The 16642-nt window shown below is 39.1% G+C and overlaps 1 protein-coding gene across 2 annotated transcripts in view; it reads left to right on the forward strand.

Annotated features, from left to right (window-relative positions):
• The window catches only part of LOC134574503 (LIM domain-binding protein 3-like), a 57917-nt gene extending 41419 nt beyond the window's left edge, over nucleotides 1-16498 (forward strand). For both annotated transcript variants that reach the window (XM_063433609.1, XM_063433608.1), the window contains 3 exons: nucleotides 5946-6066; nucleotides 8564-8679; nucleotides 10683-16498. In XM_063433609.1, coding sequence (XP_063289679.1) covers nucleotides 5946-6066; nucleotides 8564-8679; nucleotides 10683-10772 — 327 coding nt within the window. In that variant the 3' untranslated portion in view covers nucleotides 10773-16498. The remainder of the gene's footprint in view (nucleotides 1-5945; nucleotides 6067-8563; nucleotides 8680-10682) is intronic.
• The last annotated feature ends 144 nt before the right edge of the window (nucleotides 16499-16642 follow it).

A 16642-nucleotide genomic window follows, 5' to 3' on the forward strand; every position in this document is an offset into this window, starting at 1 on the left:
TAAATAAAATTGCCCACCCCCCACCAAGGCTCAGCAACACACACACACACACACACACACACACTGCACTCATACACACACTGCACTCATACACACTGCACTCATACACACACTGCACTCATACACACTGCACTCATACACACTGCACTCATACACACACTGCACTCATACACACACTGCACTCATACACACACTGCACTCATACACACACTGCATTCATACACACTGCACTCATACACACTGCACTCATACACACTGCACTCATACACACACTGCATTCATACACACACTGCACTCATACACACACTGCATTCATACACACACTGCACTCATACACACACTGCATTCATACACACACACACTGCATTCATACACACACACACTGCACTCATACACACACTGCACTCATACACACACACTGCATTCATACACACACTGCACTCATACACACACACTGCACTCATACACACACTGCACTCATACACACACTGCACTCATACACACACTGCACTCATACACACACTGCATTCATACACACACTGCATTCATACACACTGCACTCATACACACTGCACTCATACACACTGCACTCATACACACTGCACTCATACACACACTGCATTCATACACACACTGCACTCATACACACACTGCATTCATACACACACTGCACTCATACACACACTGCATTCATACACACACACACTGCATTCATACACACACACACTGCACTCATACACACACTGCACTCATACACACACACACTGCATTCATACACACACACTGCACTCATACACACACACTGCACTCATACACACACTGCACTCATACACACACTGCATTCATACACACACTGCATTCATACACACACTGCATTCATACGCACACGCTGCACTCATACACACACGCTGCATTCATACACACACACACTGCATTCATACACACACACTGCATTCATACTCACACACTGTAAATAAATATTCAATTGATATATTTTTTTTAGGATCTAATTTTATTTAGAAATTTACCAGTAGCTGCTGCATTTCCCACCCTAGTCTAATACTCGAGTCAATAAGTTTTCCCAGTTTTTTGGGGTAAAATTAGGGGCCTCGGCTTATATTCGGGTCGGCTTATACTCGAGTATATACGGTACTTTACTGAGAGGGTAGTGGATGCATGGAATAGCCATCCAGCTGAAGTGGTAGAGGTTAACACAGTAAAGGAGTTTTAAGCATGCGTGGGATAGGCATAAGGCTATGAAAGTATTTAGAAAATTGGGCAGACTAGATGGTCCGACTGGTTCTTATCTGCCGTCACATTCTATGTTTCTAAATTTGAGCCAATAGATGGTTTGGCTGAATTATGATCTAACTGAACGGTGCAATGCCAAACATGTTCAGGGAAAGTCAATATTCTGAATTCTGATCATAGTGCTAAAAAAGGATTAATGGAAAAAGAAATATTGATGGTTAAGGGACAGTCACTAAATGTTGATTTTATTCACAAATCAAGTGAGAAGTGAGCAATATATATCGGGTTTTTTTGTTTGTTTGTTTGTTTGTTTTTTACTACTTTCCCTGTTTTCACCTCTATTGATTACTTTTTCTAAGTTGATCTGTGAACCAAATGGCAGGAAAATGCTCCTATCAGTGTATTGCAAAATATATACCTAACATATTCACACGCTGACTCAGTGTCTGCGCCTTTTTGGTTTGTTGTTCAGATTTGGTTCTGAAGTTGAAATGCGGCCTAGCGAAGTAGTATCCGACAGAATTCCGGGTTTTTTCTATCTCTAAGTATTCAGCAAAACCATGCACAAGTCCAATTATTACTATTAGGAATTATTAGTGTTATTTATATAGCGACTATATGTAAGCAGTGGTATACAATGTGGTATACATACACTGTGTGTGAATGCTTACAATTTAAGTATTCAGTTCCTAGGCTTTAAGGAAAATATTAGAGCTCCTAAAGATAACTTTTTTTGCCCTATTTTCGTACCACTGGAAAAGTAACTTTATCTTGTACTAAAGAAATTTTTGTCTAATGGAAAAACAATTTTTGCTAGTGACTATATAATATTTTGCAATAGTGCTGAGACCCGGAGTTATTCTTAATTACTCTATAGGCCTTCTGCCTATCTTAATCTTTCTTCTCTTATACTAAGATAAGTAAAACACCATATCTTGTCCACCTGTGTTACTGTAGGAGAAGGATGGGAAAAGCCACCTCATCTCTGATGGTGTAAGAGGCCAACAATTGCGATACTCCCGGTACAAATCTGAACGTAACATGTTCTAAGTAGGGAGTTGTGTTTCGTTAACTCTTTTGCTTTCACATGAAAAGACTTATTTATTTTCTCTTCTTTTAAATGCCGCTATCTTATCTCTTTCCCTTTCTGCCCACAACTCCATCTGGATTCAGCGTTCAAATATTGATGTAGTTTTGTACATTTGCTTGGTCTCATTGTTCCAAAAGTGAGATGTATACTAGTACACTCAGACCTTGTATCACTCTGGTGTGAGATCAAAGCACAATTAAATCAGCACTTACTGTAAACCGATTTTTGGGAAAATAAAGCTAAAGAAGCAGAAATGTAAGCCTTACGTGCATTATTGATAGCTTTATTATTTTATTAAATGCAAACTGCTAGACCACGAGGGAGTGATTGAACCTTGTACCATGAACTATGGTGCGTCAATGTGCGAAAGTACTCAATGGAACTCCATAATTAAGGGGAAAATAGATTTTATAGGAACAATGAACTCTGCAGTCTCCGGTGACTGACTGGTGGATTGTCGATGGTAACAGTCATTCCTCATAGTGGTTTACTAACAGGATATGGTTGGGAATGTACACATTAGAAGGGGAATTGCTCTCTTTAGGAATGGATATTCCTACATGCCCCATATATTCCCAGATTCTTGTATCTCAATGTTGAGGTTTTTGGTAAGCCTTAGGTACGGTTGTAGAACATGGAACTTTTCCAAGATATTGAAACCCTAGAGACGTTTATATTGACATCACATAGTTACACATGGTTGGAGCTGTGGGTATTTGTTTGATATTTATTGATGATAATAGTGCAAACTATGAGAACCTTATATGAAATGGAATGACACAATTAAATATAAATCTCATTATCTCAGTATAATTCATCTATAGATAATAAAGTTATCATAATCCCAGTATGATTACAGATACATACGAACCGAACATCCCACTTTTGCCACTTAGCAAGCAAACCCATTTCCAAACTCGTTTCTTGCGTGCTTTGTACCATTTACTGGAACACACCATAAATACACAGAACAGGTTCTTATCAAGTGGCAAATAAAAATAGTTGATATCCACATTGTTGGACATGGTCACTGTCGTGACCCATGATGATCCTCGGCGAGATACAAGACACCAACCTACCAAAGGCAATGCGAGAAGAGTGGCCTGGCTTAATGTCTAGGCTAGAAATAAGAGGTAGCAGAATTAAATCTATGCTGGTTCACAGGAGGAGAATAATATACAAAAATCCCTAAGCAGAAACCACGTTAATAACGTGGGCAGGATTGGTATACCGGAGACAGTCACGCAAGCAAAACGTGCTTTATGGTAACCAGGAACCACGAAAGGGCACTGGATCGTAGAAATGCAAGAGTATATATAGGTCCAGGCCCTTGTGTCAATTTTTTTGCGCCATTGATGCATGCGCAGAGCGTCAGCCAAGACACCAATCAATTAACACATGAAAGCTGCAAAGTTTTCATGTGGCCCAAAAAAACGGAAACACAGCCTAGTGACAATAAGGCTGCATCCAGAATGACGTGGTTGTGCTCTCCAAATTGACGTGGCTGTGTCTAAGTTAAAGTGGGAAACCGAAGGAAGTGTTGGAATTGACACGGATGCGTCACTTTTGAAACAAAGGCACCGAGTTGACACTGATGCGCTATATTGAAACAGGAGTGCACTGACGCAGAGTAGTCTAAATTGTCACCCATACAATACGGTCTGTTTGGCAGCATGTTCAGGTCTCTTAGTTTTCTTTGAAGTCTCTATGGTCTGATGCCTTTTCAGACACCTAGGATCCAACTTGGAGATTTATTCACTATGCTGTGGATTGAGACGAATTGAAAAGCAAAACTCAGACCAAAACAGGCAAGCTACGGATCGCAGCATTGGAAAGCATTGGATATTTTGCTCAGGATTTTGCCATTTTCTTATTAATTCACTGTTTAACCCCTTAAGGACACATGACATGTCATGATTCCCTTTTATTCCAGAAGGTTGGTCCTTAAGGGGTTAAGGGGTTAATAAATAAATCCATGAGTTCTGACTGGAATTCACACTCCCCACAGCTCTTTGATTAGGATGACCAGATCCTGAGGTCACGGGGCTCTTGGTTAACACTTCCTACACCCAGTGGTGTATTTTGGATTTGTGCTGCCCTAGGCACGACTAAATTCGGGCACCCCCAAAATCAAAATTTGCACCCCCCCAATTCGTGTCAAGGCCATTTTTATTACTGACAGACACATGCCCTCATTGATACATGCACTGATATACATTAGCTGACAGATACACAGTCATTGGCACACACTGTTTAACCAACACACACTTTCACTGACAGACACACACTAACACACCCACTCACTGACAGGCACACACTCTCAGATACACATAAAATGACAAACACACTGACACACACTCACAGGCACACCCATTCTCACTCACTGACACACACTGACAGCTACACTCACTCACAGGCACACAAGGCATTTGTCTGGGAGCTTGGGTGGCATTTTTTGGCGTCCCCCCCCCCCCCCCCGAAAGTCGCCCAAGGCAAATGCCTTGTTTGCCTTGTGGTAAATACATCCCTGCCTACACCTGAGCCCTGAATTGCATGAGTGCCTCGACTCCATTGGGACCCTGATATAACTCAATAGTACACTCATGTCGGTTTTTTTGTTTGCTTCTTTTGTTTTGACTGTATGTTAGAGTTCTGCCAAACTATGACTTTAGCGAATAAACCATTAGACTGATTGCTTGATAGTTCTCACAGCTTATTCACATTGTTAATACAGCATCCGTAAGAAAATGGACCAGCTCCCATTTGAGCCTTTGTGGACTGACTGAGAACCTTTGCGTTCAGCAGAGCTTAAGAGGAGACAGATTTTCTTTTCTTTCATTAATATGAAAACATAACTCCACTACAAACATAATTGCCAGATTGAGGATGTAAAAGCTGGGAACTCTGCCAAACAAAACCACAGTCTCCAACAGGACAAAACTAGAAGTGAGACCCATTCTGGTCCATGTCACATCCATCATCCTTTATTGGTTGACTAACCCAGAAATGGCCAATAAGAAGCTTTCAACAGTTCAGAGTACAACTGAAGCCATTTAAATCCTTCTGTTATCCAGTGTTACAATGTTAGCTGCTACGTGTAAACAAAACGCTATGGTCTCGTTACTACAGATTATATTCTGACTGTTTGCAAAAGTAGTATAGAAATATGATGGAATATCCAATCAATTTTAGAATTTCCAATCAAAACAATTAGTTCCACATATATTGTGCCATATCAAGGAATGGGCGATTATCAATGGGGTGACACCAACTTTTTGATGGGTTTGTTTATCCGTTTGAAATATGAGTATAAAGTGATAATGTTCTATGAGAGATACATTTTGATGCCTAGAAGACAGATAGGATGGCTGCCTGTAGCTTGCAGACCTCAATAAGAAAGTGCTTCATTTACGGCTAACAGTTTGGAAGAACAATACATTATGAGCAGGCAGCGCATTAACACAATATACACGACCCAGATCCTTGGTTTTAACTCATAAGGAATTATGTAACAATTTTTGGCATCTCTGATGTATTACGACCCCCAGGCTACTGGAGACGTTGCTGATATTCTCAATGTGTTTATTTTCCCTTTCTCTCTCAGGAAGTGATGCATGCCCTTAGACAAACTTGGCACACTACTTGCTTTGTCTGTGCTGCTTGCAGGAAGCCGTTTGGTAACAGCCTGTTCCATATGGAAGATGGAGAGCCATACTGCGAGAAAGGTGAGCTTTGGAAACATTGACTTTTGTCGTCTGTCCTAATCGGGCTTTTTCAATAAATTCAGATTTCAGCAAATAAATGATTGGGGGGGAAAAGTAGGAATTTGTTTCCAGATAAGCTATTGTTACCCCAATTGTTCAATTGGAATTTTAACTTGCTGTAATTTGGATTTAGTAAATAACCCTATAAGTGTTTAGAATGACTTTACCAAGGTATGTAGATAGACGTGTCAATATATCACAAATGTGACGTCATCATTTGATGTCCTGAGCAGAGCACACGGAACATATTATCGTGCTTGCGTGCGTGCGTGCGTTCGTGCATGTGTGTGTCTCATTCAATTATTTCGCACGATTCTGTTCTACTTTTAGAATGAATATAATATTCAAATGCTTTTTGCAAATTTCATATATTTGTACCCTGCATTTATCCTACTCTATGCAAACAAACTGAAAGGCAAAACAAACTGTACTGAACGTAGTTAATTGATTTAATGAATTAATCCAGACATCCACAGATAGCCATTGAATACATTTTGCAATCTGGTTTTCAAATCACCACGACTCACTTAATTTCATACAATACGTTAAAATAGCTCAAATCATCTAAGTTTAAAAATGTGGTGAAATGTTTAAAAGGCTTCTCCAGACTAAAGGTGAACCTCAGTCCACGAAATGGCTAATCCAATTAGCATGCTCCCAATATTCTTGATATCAGTGAGCATATCCTATAAACTCCAGTCTCCACCCATCAGTGACAATCAGGAAAACATAAGCTAAAATCAGATCAATACAAATGGTGCTAATTAAAGGGACACACTGGAAACCATAACCACTTCAGCGTGAGCTGACTGCTCACAGCTTATCATTGGTGCATATCACTTTAATGACTCAATATGGCAAAGGCATAATGCAACTCCACCTGGGCCACAGGACTCCAAGTACACATCCACTTTAATGAGATAAAGTGGTTATGGTACGTATACATCACACGGGAAAGTAATGTATTAAAAAAAATAAAAGATGACCCTGTGAATAGTTCCCACAACTAGATCTGCTCATTAAGCATGTTGCACTTCTCTTGCAGGGTCTTCCAGGAAAAGGCTAAATACATGTCTTAATATACTGTGTTTGCAAATAAAACAGTTCTCCCAGACCAAGACACAACTTAGCTTGAATATAAAATATACTGACCGTACTTTGCATGTTCTTAAACCATACATTAGCAAGCACCTTTTATATAAAGCGTGGCTGTGCATTAACTGTGCCTTCAGTGGCCCTATTTATTATTATTATTTAATGGGAATCATAAAACAATATTGTATAATCATCATAATTAGATTTTAGTACATGTAAAATAAGGTTGTGTCTCAGATAAGTGGTAATTAAAGGAAACGGTTAGATTTATGACTTTACCAGAAGATGGATTGATGACACAAATTTGCTGAACTATAATATATAAAGTATATTAAAAACACCGACTAAGGTAAGCAAAACAGTAGTAAACATGCTTTGTTCCTGGTTAAGGCCAATTCTTTTTTTTTTCTATAAAGCAGGAAGTTCTAAAATATACATTTCCCGTATGGAAGCAGCTCTCTGTCACTATTGAGCTTTATCTAAAGTTAAAATTGTTCTGAAACGTTCTTTTTGTCTGTGTTGGAATTTCTTTAAAATTCAAATCCAATCCAAAGATCTACATTGTCTTGTGTGGTTGCGAGTCAGACAAATTCTGGCAATAGAAACCTATGGTATCTTGTTGCACATAGCGAGATTATCAATGGAAGATTCAGTGGTCTCGAGTGATCCCACCTGGATCCTGTTTTATACTCTCACGCATGTGTGAAAGTACAGTAGTGATGAAGATGAATTCACCAGGAGCTGAAGACATACTAAACTGCTGTACGTCCTTATCCCATTCCCTATATCTTCCAAACTGCTTCTATACCACCACCACCACCGAGTGTGGAGCGCCCTACACAAACATATTAGCATTGTAGTAAAGGAGTAACTGTGTTAATGAGACTTTAGGATCACCGTAACCACTGCAGTGTGAGGCAGTGGAGATTGTGCCAACAGTCCATGGGTTCCACCCAGCACTAATCTGTCAAACCGTTTGACACTTTCCTTGCAGAGTCGGGCGCCTGTTCACGTTGTGGTCTTAGTTCATTTGAAACGGCAAAAATCCATGCTTCCACATTATCATACCATGTTTAAACCGTGTTCATTAGCATTCAATGCACAAACTGTCCAAAGTGGGAAATAGAGCTGACTTACTGTCCTAAATTTACTTTGAATTCCCAACAGCAATTCACTGAATAGCTGCGTATAACAGCAAGGCAGCTGTTTAGATCAGTCTTCTTGTCTGTGGCTCAGTCTGACCACGAAACAAGAGAGTAGATGAGAATGAGGAGCGGGCAGCAGCTTCCTTGGTAGCATTAGATGGGGAAAAGTTTAGAAAGAAAATGAACGGTTTAATATTGCTTTCTCTCTTTCCCTGCAGACTACGTGGCTCTGTTCAGCACCAAATGCCATGGATGTGATTTCCCTGTTGAAGCTGGAGATAAGTTCATTGAGGCCCTCGGCCATACGTGGCACGATACCTGCTTCATTTGTGCTGTAAGTGTCATTCTGTTCATGGGCGTACGAATACGATACAATCTGGGAGGGGACCCCTCCACTTTGGATCGAAGCAGCAAATCAAGCTACATACATTTTATGCAAACATACAAACCACACAACACCATCCATGAACCAAATTCACAATACACTCTGGGAATTATTCACTTAAAGGACCACTTTAGTGCCAGGAAAACATACTCATTTTCCTGGCACTACAGTGCCCTGAGGGTTCCCCCACCCTCAGGGCCCCCCTCCCCCAGTGATGGGGAGAGGCAGAAGGCTATCCTTGATATAAGAGACTAATGAAAGTATTTAGAAAATTGGGCAGACTACATGGGCCGAAGGGTTCTTATCTGCCATCACATTCCATGTTTCTATGTGTGTTAGTGTAGTAAATGCGTGAATACAGTGACGTAACTGTGTACAGTGCACGTAAATGACTGTAAGTGTAAATTAGTAAGTGGTGTCAGTATGCATTATTAGTGTGAAGACCTTACTGGTGTGTATTGTTAGTGTGAATTCCTGTTTGTGTCTGAATAGTGTTGCTGAATACGTCTATATATTTGTGGTAATATAATTGTATGTCAATGGTGTTTGTGTGTATTTATAAAATCTTAGTGCTTGTGTATGAATTTTGTTCATGCAAGATTGTATTTGTGTTAAAGGGTTACGCCGAGCACCATGACCAAGTCAGTGATTTAAAGTGGTCATGGTGTCTGGAGTCTGTATGTGTAGTGTTTCCCCATGAAAAAGTTCAACATACAGAGATTAACCCCTCTGCTGCTGGTGGTGTAACTCCACTTCCGATAGCGTCATTGGGGCATCGTCAGCCAGACTTAAGTATGCCTATGCACAAAATTACATTCATTGACTGATAGCGTCGACGTTCTCAGCCAATTAAAGGCCGGCAAGATTGACTTCTTGCTTTTGCAGCTCTGCAGAAACCGAATTCATCACCAGCTACAGGAGACCCGGAGCCCAGCAGAGTCCCAGATAAGATTACCAGAAAACGGGGCAGGGTACATGATGTCATGATTAGACCCGGCCTGTTTCAAGCCACACTTCCACCAGCATCCTGCTTCTCAGGATGCCAATGCTGGGGTTATGTATTTGTGTGAATGGTTTGCGTGTGTGTGAGATAAGACAACAGCTTCACACATACTCCAGGCAAGGGCTCTTAACCAGAAAATCAATTGGGGGAGGATCTGGCCCATTTCTTATATTATATTGTTAGTATTGTTAATCATACTCTGGGGTGAATTTACACTCCCCAGGGCAAAATATCCACTTCTTAATTTTCACTCTTTAATATCACAGTAAACAGACTAACAGTAAACACCTCTCTATTGCTCTTACATTATGCTAACACAAGCCCTACTTAACTAATGCTAGCCTAAAATATCATGAGTGTGTATTAAAGACTTACTCCAAGTATCAGAACTGCCCGATGCCAATCCTGGCGCTCATTCATTGGCTGAAAGAGTCCACTGATTACTCTCAGCCAATCATTAAGTGTCTTTGCATTTAGAGTGGCACGGAATTAACATTAACCAATCCGGAACTCTAGTTCTGGGCCGGCTGATGACACCTCAGTTATGTAGCTGGAAGTGGAGTTACACCTCCAGCAACAGAGGCGTTCGTCTCTGTATGTGCGGCGTTTCACAGTGTAACAGTGCACACACAGACTCCAGACACTATGACCACTTCAAATCACTGAAGTGGTCACCGGCTAAAAGCAATAATACCATTTTGGGCTTCTCTAAAATGTTATAAATGGTGATAATGTATTTTTCTGCACATAATGATCACCCAGAACTAGCGTGACTTTTCCGTTTGTCTAGATGTTGCATGAGGCACATTGAGAAAGTGAGAGAGTATATAGTGCGTCCTGGGAAGGGGAGATGGGTTCTTTTAAGTGTATTTAAATCAGCTACCCAAATGTCAAGGATACGTTGCTGTTGTATAAGTGAACATGTAACACTTTGGATTTTGTGTTCCAGGTTTGCCATGTGAATTTGGAAGGCCAACCTTTTTACTCCAAAAAGGATAAGCCCCTGTGCAAGAAACACGCTCACGCCATCAATGTTTAAAAAAATGAGCGCAAGGCTAGAAAACGGAAGATAAGCAGCTGCGATGAAGGACAACGTTTATTGTACATTTCTAAGTGATACGATGTGTGCCATGGTACATCTTGCAGCAACCCAAATTCTTTGCTTTTGTTTATGCAAGGATACTGTTTGGTAATAGAACTGTGTGAAAAAAAAAATGCCTAAAATGTACTGTTCTTGCATAACAAAACACTTGAAATATGATTGATAACTTAAATAGAGAGGGATAAAAAAAAACCTAAATCAGTGATAAGAGATGTATCTGCGATTTGCAGTGTACGGCTCTTCACGTTTTACTCTCTTTTTTCTGAAAACACTATGCTTCACTGAGTTACTCACCAAAACCAGGGGTAGCCAACAGGGTGCTATCAAGCTGGCAAACTACAATTCCCAGAGTTCTTAGCTAAACTGTGCTACTGCACATTCTGGCTGAGAGTAAACCTGCAAAGCTACCTGTTGGCTATTCCTGACTATTTTATTTGTGTCCTTTTTTTTTTTTTCTTTTCTTTTTTTGTGGTGAGTGCAAATTACTACTGAAATTATAAAAAAACAACAAAACAAAAAAAAAAACTTTTTGCTACAATTATTTTAGCAACACTGTGATTGCATTAAGATGCAAGAAATGAAAAAGTATAATATGAATTGTACCCTAACGAGGGGTTACAGCCTTTGCAGACCCTAACGAGGGATTGAAAAATAAAACACACATAAAGCATGGATTTCATACACTGTGCCTTAATTAACCCTTTCAGCTTTGTGTCACGATATTGGATCCAGTAGCATTAGAACAGATTTAACCCTTACTGTGAAAGAAGGCTGTGTGGTAACATGCACTCACTGTAATCCATTGTATGTTAACCTTTCGTTTTACTAGAATTAGCACATGTGTGTTCAATACGTAAGTTTTATAGGTCGTGGGCCTGGTGATTCATTTCAAAGGATCACAGCCACACGTTAAGGTGCCCATTCAGCCTGCTCTCTGCCGTTCAGCGTTTCTGAGGTTAAAACATTTGCCCTGTGTGTGTTGTCTGGAGCGGCGTTAGTTTTGATGAAAATAACAAGGACTGGAGATTGAACACAGAGCCGCGGCACTTACAGAAAAATAAGCGTGCCAAGTAACCAGATGTATGGTATTTTTAGAGACACATAGTGATAGTGTTTTAAAATAAATGAAGTGCCTCCTTGCCTAAAAAGGAAGTGTTGCTCCTTTGTTTATGTCATAGTTCCCCAGCATCTCTGCAAGGGGAGAGACACAAAATTGGGCAATGCAGATCCTGTCTGCCAGGAAGAGATTGTCTCAATATTCTATTCTACTGGTAGATACACTGAATAGTCCGTATTTGAATCTTGCCCGCTTTGATATTTAACGGTACTGTGCTGTGATGAATAGATTGATGGCTAATGAAAAAGCGGTTATTGCGTGTCGGTTGCATGGTGTGTTGTGGCTCGGTACACTTGACACGGTGTCATGGTCCACAGCAGTTAGATTCCTATAGTTGCTTATTTTTGGAAGAATCAAATAAGTGGATTCTTATTTGTATTCACTATATCTGGGAGAGTAGACAACAGACAAGGGAATTCGCAATCCAATTATTTTTCCAGCTCGGCTGTTTTTGGATAAAATCTGCAATTCCGTTATCGATCGTATTCCATGCTCATTTTAGTGAATACAAATCTGTGAGTTTTCTAGACTAAAGGGTTAATTCACTAAACAGAAATTTGAAGTGAACTTAAAACCAAATTATACAATTAACCACAATTCTGTGTTTAGTGAATACACCCAAGATACATAGAGAGAGTTGCACATTTCTCAGGCCTTATTGGGCAGAAAGCTATTTATCTCTGGCAACAAATTGTTTAATTAGATAGTAAAATGTAAATTAAGATGTAAAGAAAACAAAAATGTAGGCAATCGAAGATGTGTTCTGATCACACCTCAGATGATCCATATCGTACCTTAAATATCTTATTCTATAATAGAATGAACCGACTCTATCAATGATCTGCAGGGCTGCATTGAGTTGATATAAGGTATTTTGGGGCCAACTGGGCTACTACTTGGTCCGTAAGGAGTTAAAAAGCCGTCTCCATCTGGGAAGTTGTGTTGAGAATCAAACATCTTGTAAAAGAGTTTTTGTTGCCTATTGTTGGGAGACAGACTCTCTTTCACATGACAGACACAGCAAATGTTGACAATATATGCAAATGATCCAAAATGCGTTTACCGCGATCAACTACAAAAACCTTACACACACACGCATAACCCATCCTACTCTCACCAAAAAGAAAGGAACGTGAATGGTGGTTTAGTAGAGAAGGACCAGAAGGAAACCATCGAGATTTGTTGCATAGCCACTCACCCACATGCTCACCCACCTCGGACTGGTAGAGCATGGTGGGGGACGTAGTCCAGAATCATAGAGGTCCGTGGTTTGACACCCCTGGTTTAGTGAATATGGCAAATAATGAAGGACATTACAAAATGCAAGTTTAGAAACAGCACAGCTGTAAATGATAGAATCTCTAAGCATTTATGAATGTCCATAAAAAGTGACTCGTAAAATTGTAGGGAATGTGTTAATAAAGGGAAAGATAAGATATTAAACCAAGATAAGCTCGTTTTTTGGCAGACGTTCAATTAAAACAAACTGTTTTGATTTTAGATTGACTTTTCATTGCCCGAATCCAAGGTAAACAAAACAGGCTAGCTTCTCAATTGAAATATGTTAATTTCACGTCAATTCTATACCACAACAGTGAGTAGGACTTTCACAGCAAACCTCTCATTACGTGCAAAATCAGCACTCTTTCTCCCAAATAGTTTGTATTCCCTAGCATTTAGGAACATTTTGTTTATGTTTTAAGTGGCGAATCAATTTGAACTCACCGCAGAAATAGGCAGATAGCAGTAAGTTATTTATTTTATATATATTTTTATTATAGGTGATTGAGCAGTTTTTAGTTCTCAGGGTTTTTAAGCCTGGACACTGCAGATTTTTATTAACAGTATTTCTGCTAAGCACTGGGAATTTAGTAGACATACCCAGGAACTTTGTAGTGCAAAGGGTAGCCTTCACTGGCCTTAACAGATGCCACTAGTGCCTTTTATATCACCGCAAGGAAAATTAAAGCTATTCAACAAATGTATTACCAGGGCCTAGCCAGATATCATAACTCCCACCTGTCTTGAATTCAGCAGCACAGTCCTGACTTTGGGCTCCATTACCCTGGATTGACACTCTGCCATCTCATGTCTGTGGACACCAAAGACACCATAGCTTGTGTGCTATTAAACATTCTCACGTGATTCTACACCAACACATATTGTTCATACAGGGGTGCTTTATCAGAGAGCTGTGCATGATGAGAGCTGGGGGAAAGCCAGCAAAACTGCCCATCAGCCTTGCACCCCAATGGGCACCAGTGTATAAGGTGAGCACGTTATTACATAGCATACTGCCCACTCTTTCCATCTACATACATCCCAATTTTAGGAGGCAAGAAGAATAGGTGGAAGCAGTTGGAGCTTGGAAGAGTCATCCCAAAAATGCTTTTACAATATATTTAATAACGCTTCTGCTAATCTGCTAAGGTTTTAAAAAAAAAAAATAAACTGTTTAGTATTTTGTTTTTATGAAAACTGGAGGATTTACAGTCAACCTGGACTTCCTTTAAAACATGCACTAGCATAATCGAACTGATCAATAATTCCGTTCCACTAATAATTGTCACTTCGTAATTCAGCCTCCCGCACACAGACACACTCCCAGATCGCGAGGCAGTTGGTAGCGCTGTTTTATATTGATTTATATAAAGGTAATTTCAGCCAGGTGGCTGGTCCAATTTACTCTCAAAGGACAGCTGTCCAATATAATAATCATTTCATCAAGTTTTGAAAGAGAATATATATGTATTTTAAATGAAGTATATGTAGAAAATGAGAACAACTCCTCCCTAGATTCAGTATATCACAGGATCCTCCAGCCATAGACATACACCTTGTGTCAGACAGTTAGTCTCTATGATCTTCCCTGTTTCTGTGCAGGGAGTGAAGCAGGAAAAACCATAGAGACTATACATAGATTGTCCAACACTGTCTGACCCAAGGTGCATGTAGATGGCATATACTATTAATATTATTGGCATTTATATATCGCCAACTTATTCCACAAACATAGGGAGGAGTTTCTTATATTTTTACATATACCCTCATTTTTTTTAAATCTATTTCCTTTAAAATCTCGATGAAAGGATCATTATATTAAAAATGGTTTTGAGGTGGCTATTGTCCTGTAAGCCACAGGCATCTCTCTCCATTCCATACATACTTCAAGATTATTACAGGGCTAGCAGCCCAAAAGAGCCAGACTGCCAGTATTGATACATATCATAGCATTACACATCAGTAAGTGATGTTCGTTCGGGAGAACTTCGTTTACAATGTTAAAGATTAGACAAAATTGAAAAAAGGTATAAGAAATACAAATAGGGTATCTGGTTTTTAATCTTTATCAATCAATTATAATTTCATATTAAACCTTTTGCTGCCAGAGAACAATTATTATAGCTTGCTTGTCTAATAGGACTCGGAGAGATATTTAATGGAGTGTTAGCTTCCGTGATTATATTGCTTTAGCTTGATGAACTGATAAGTGTGTCCACTTCATCAGAAACAGTGGCTTTATGTCCAATAGAATTACCTCTCTTAAAGGGGTTGGAATGGCTGGTGTGAAAATCTTTGAGTTTAATGATTCTGTGTTTCTTTGCCGAGTGCTATTTTTTTATTTTATTTTTTGGTTTGCTATATATTTTTTTTTTTCTTTACTTTTACATATACTTATTTCCAAGCTTCAAGTTTACGGTCAGAAGAGTTTTGTAAGGTGCCTTTTGTTTGGAGAGTGTGAAAATATATATTTATTGTAATAGCGAGAGCTTGAATGTTTTTAGCAATATCGAAGTTTTCAATTTACGATGGAACGCTAAAAAGACATGAAGATGAGTTTATTGTCAAATTAGCCCACTGCTTCCTAACGTTTGCCACTTGAGTCGTGTTGTGTATCATTTTTTTCCTAACATTTTTTTTTTTTATATAATAGTTTTTGTTAAACTAATAATTTTCTGAAAAATAAGATTAAAAACAAACTTGACTATTTATATAAAATATTAAAGTTAATCATCGGGCTGGGTGCACTACTGTGCCTTAAGGCTAGTTGATTTTTAATAAGTAAATACATGTAAGATACAGCAACTAGCTAGCTAGTTATCATCAAACCATTATTTAACGATTTTGCTAGTTAGAAAGAAATACTACTAATAATAATTTTTGTGTTTTATTTATTTGGTGTGTGAAAATAGTATATACAGTATAGGATAACTCATGCTTTAAAACGCGTTAGGCGCTTCATACAATCACGTTTTCTAGGTAGTGATCTCACTGGGGCAATTTATAATGTTCAGAGACAACTATACGGTCATATTGTCTTGTCCTGCTCTTCCGAACATATTATCTGTAAAAAATTATTGCCACTAAAAGCTGTGTTTTTTATGTGTTGTGGAAAGTAATATGTATCATATATAGCATGTTATTTATAGTCCCAAGAATAACAATTGTATTTTCGCTATTATAGGTTCCTTTCAATCACTGTCAGTAGTGTCCTATCCACCCACCGCCCCCTTTGCTACTAAAAATTAAAGTTTGATTAAGATTACTTACCTCGTTCTCAGTGCCTGATGTCTTTGGCTACCTCCTCCAATCCAATGTTTCTCATAGAGAGCCAAATGCCACTCTCCTCCAATCAAATTATGCTATGAGCTGAAAACTGAGTTTGACTCGGTTACGGAGAAGGAATCGC

Source organism: Pelobates fuscus, chromosome 10 (genome assembly GCF_036172605.1).
Source record: "Pelobates fuscus isolate aPelFus1 chromosome 10, aPelFus1.pri, whole genome shotgun sequence".
In the NCBI taxonomy this organism is placed as follows: domain Eukaryota; kingdom Metazoa; phylum Chordata; class Amphibia; order Anura; family Pelobatidae; genus Pelobates; species Pelobates fuscus.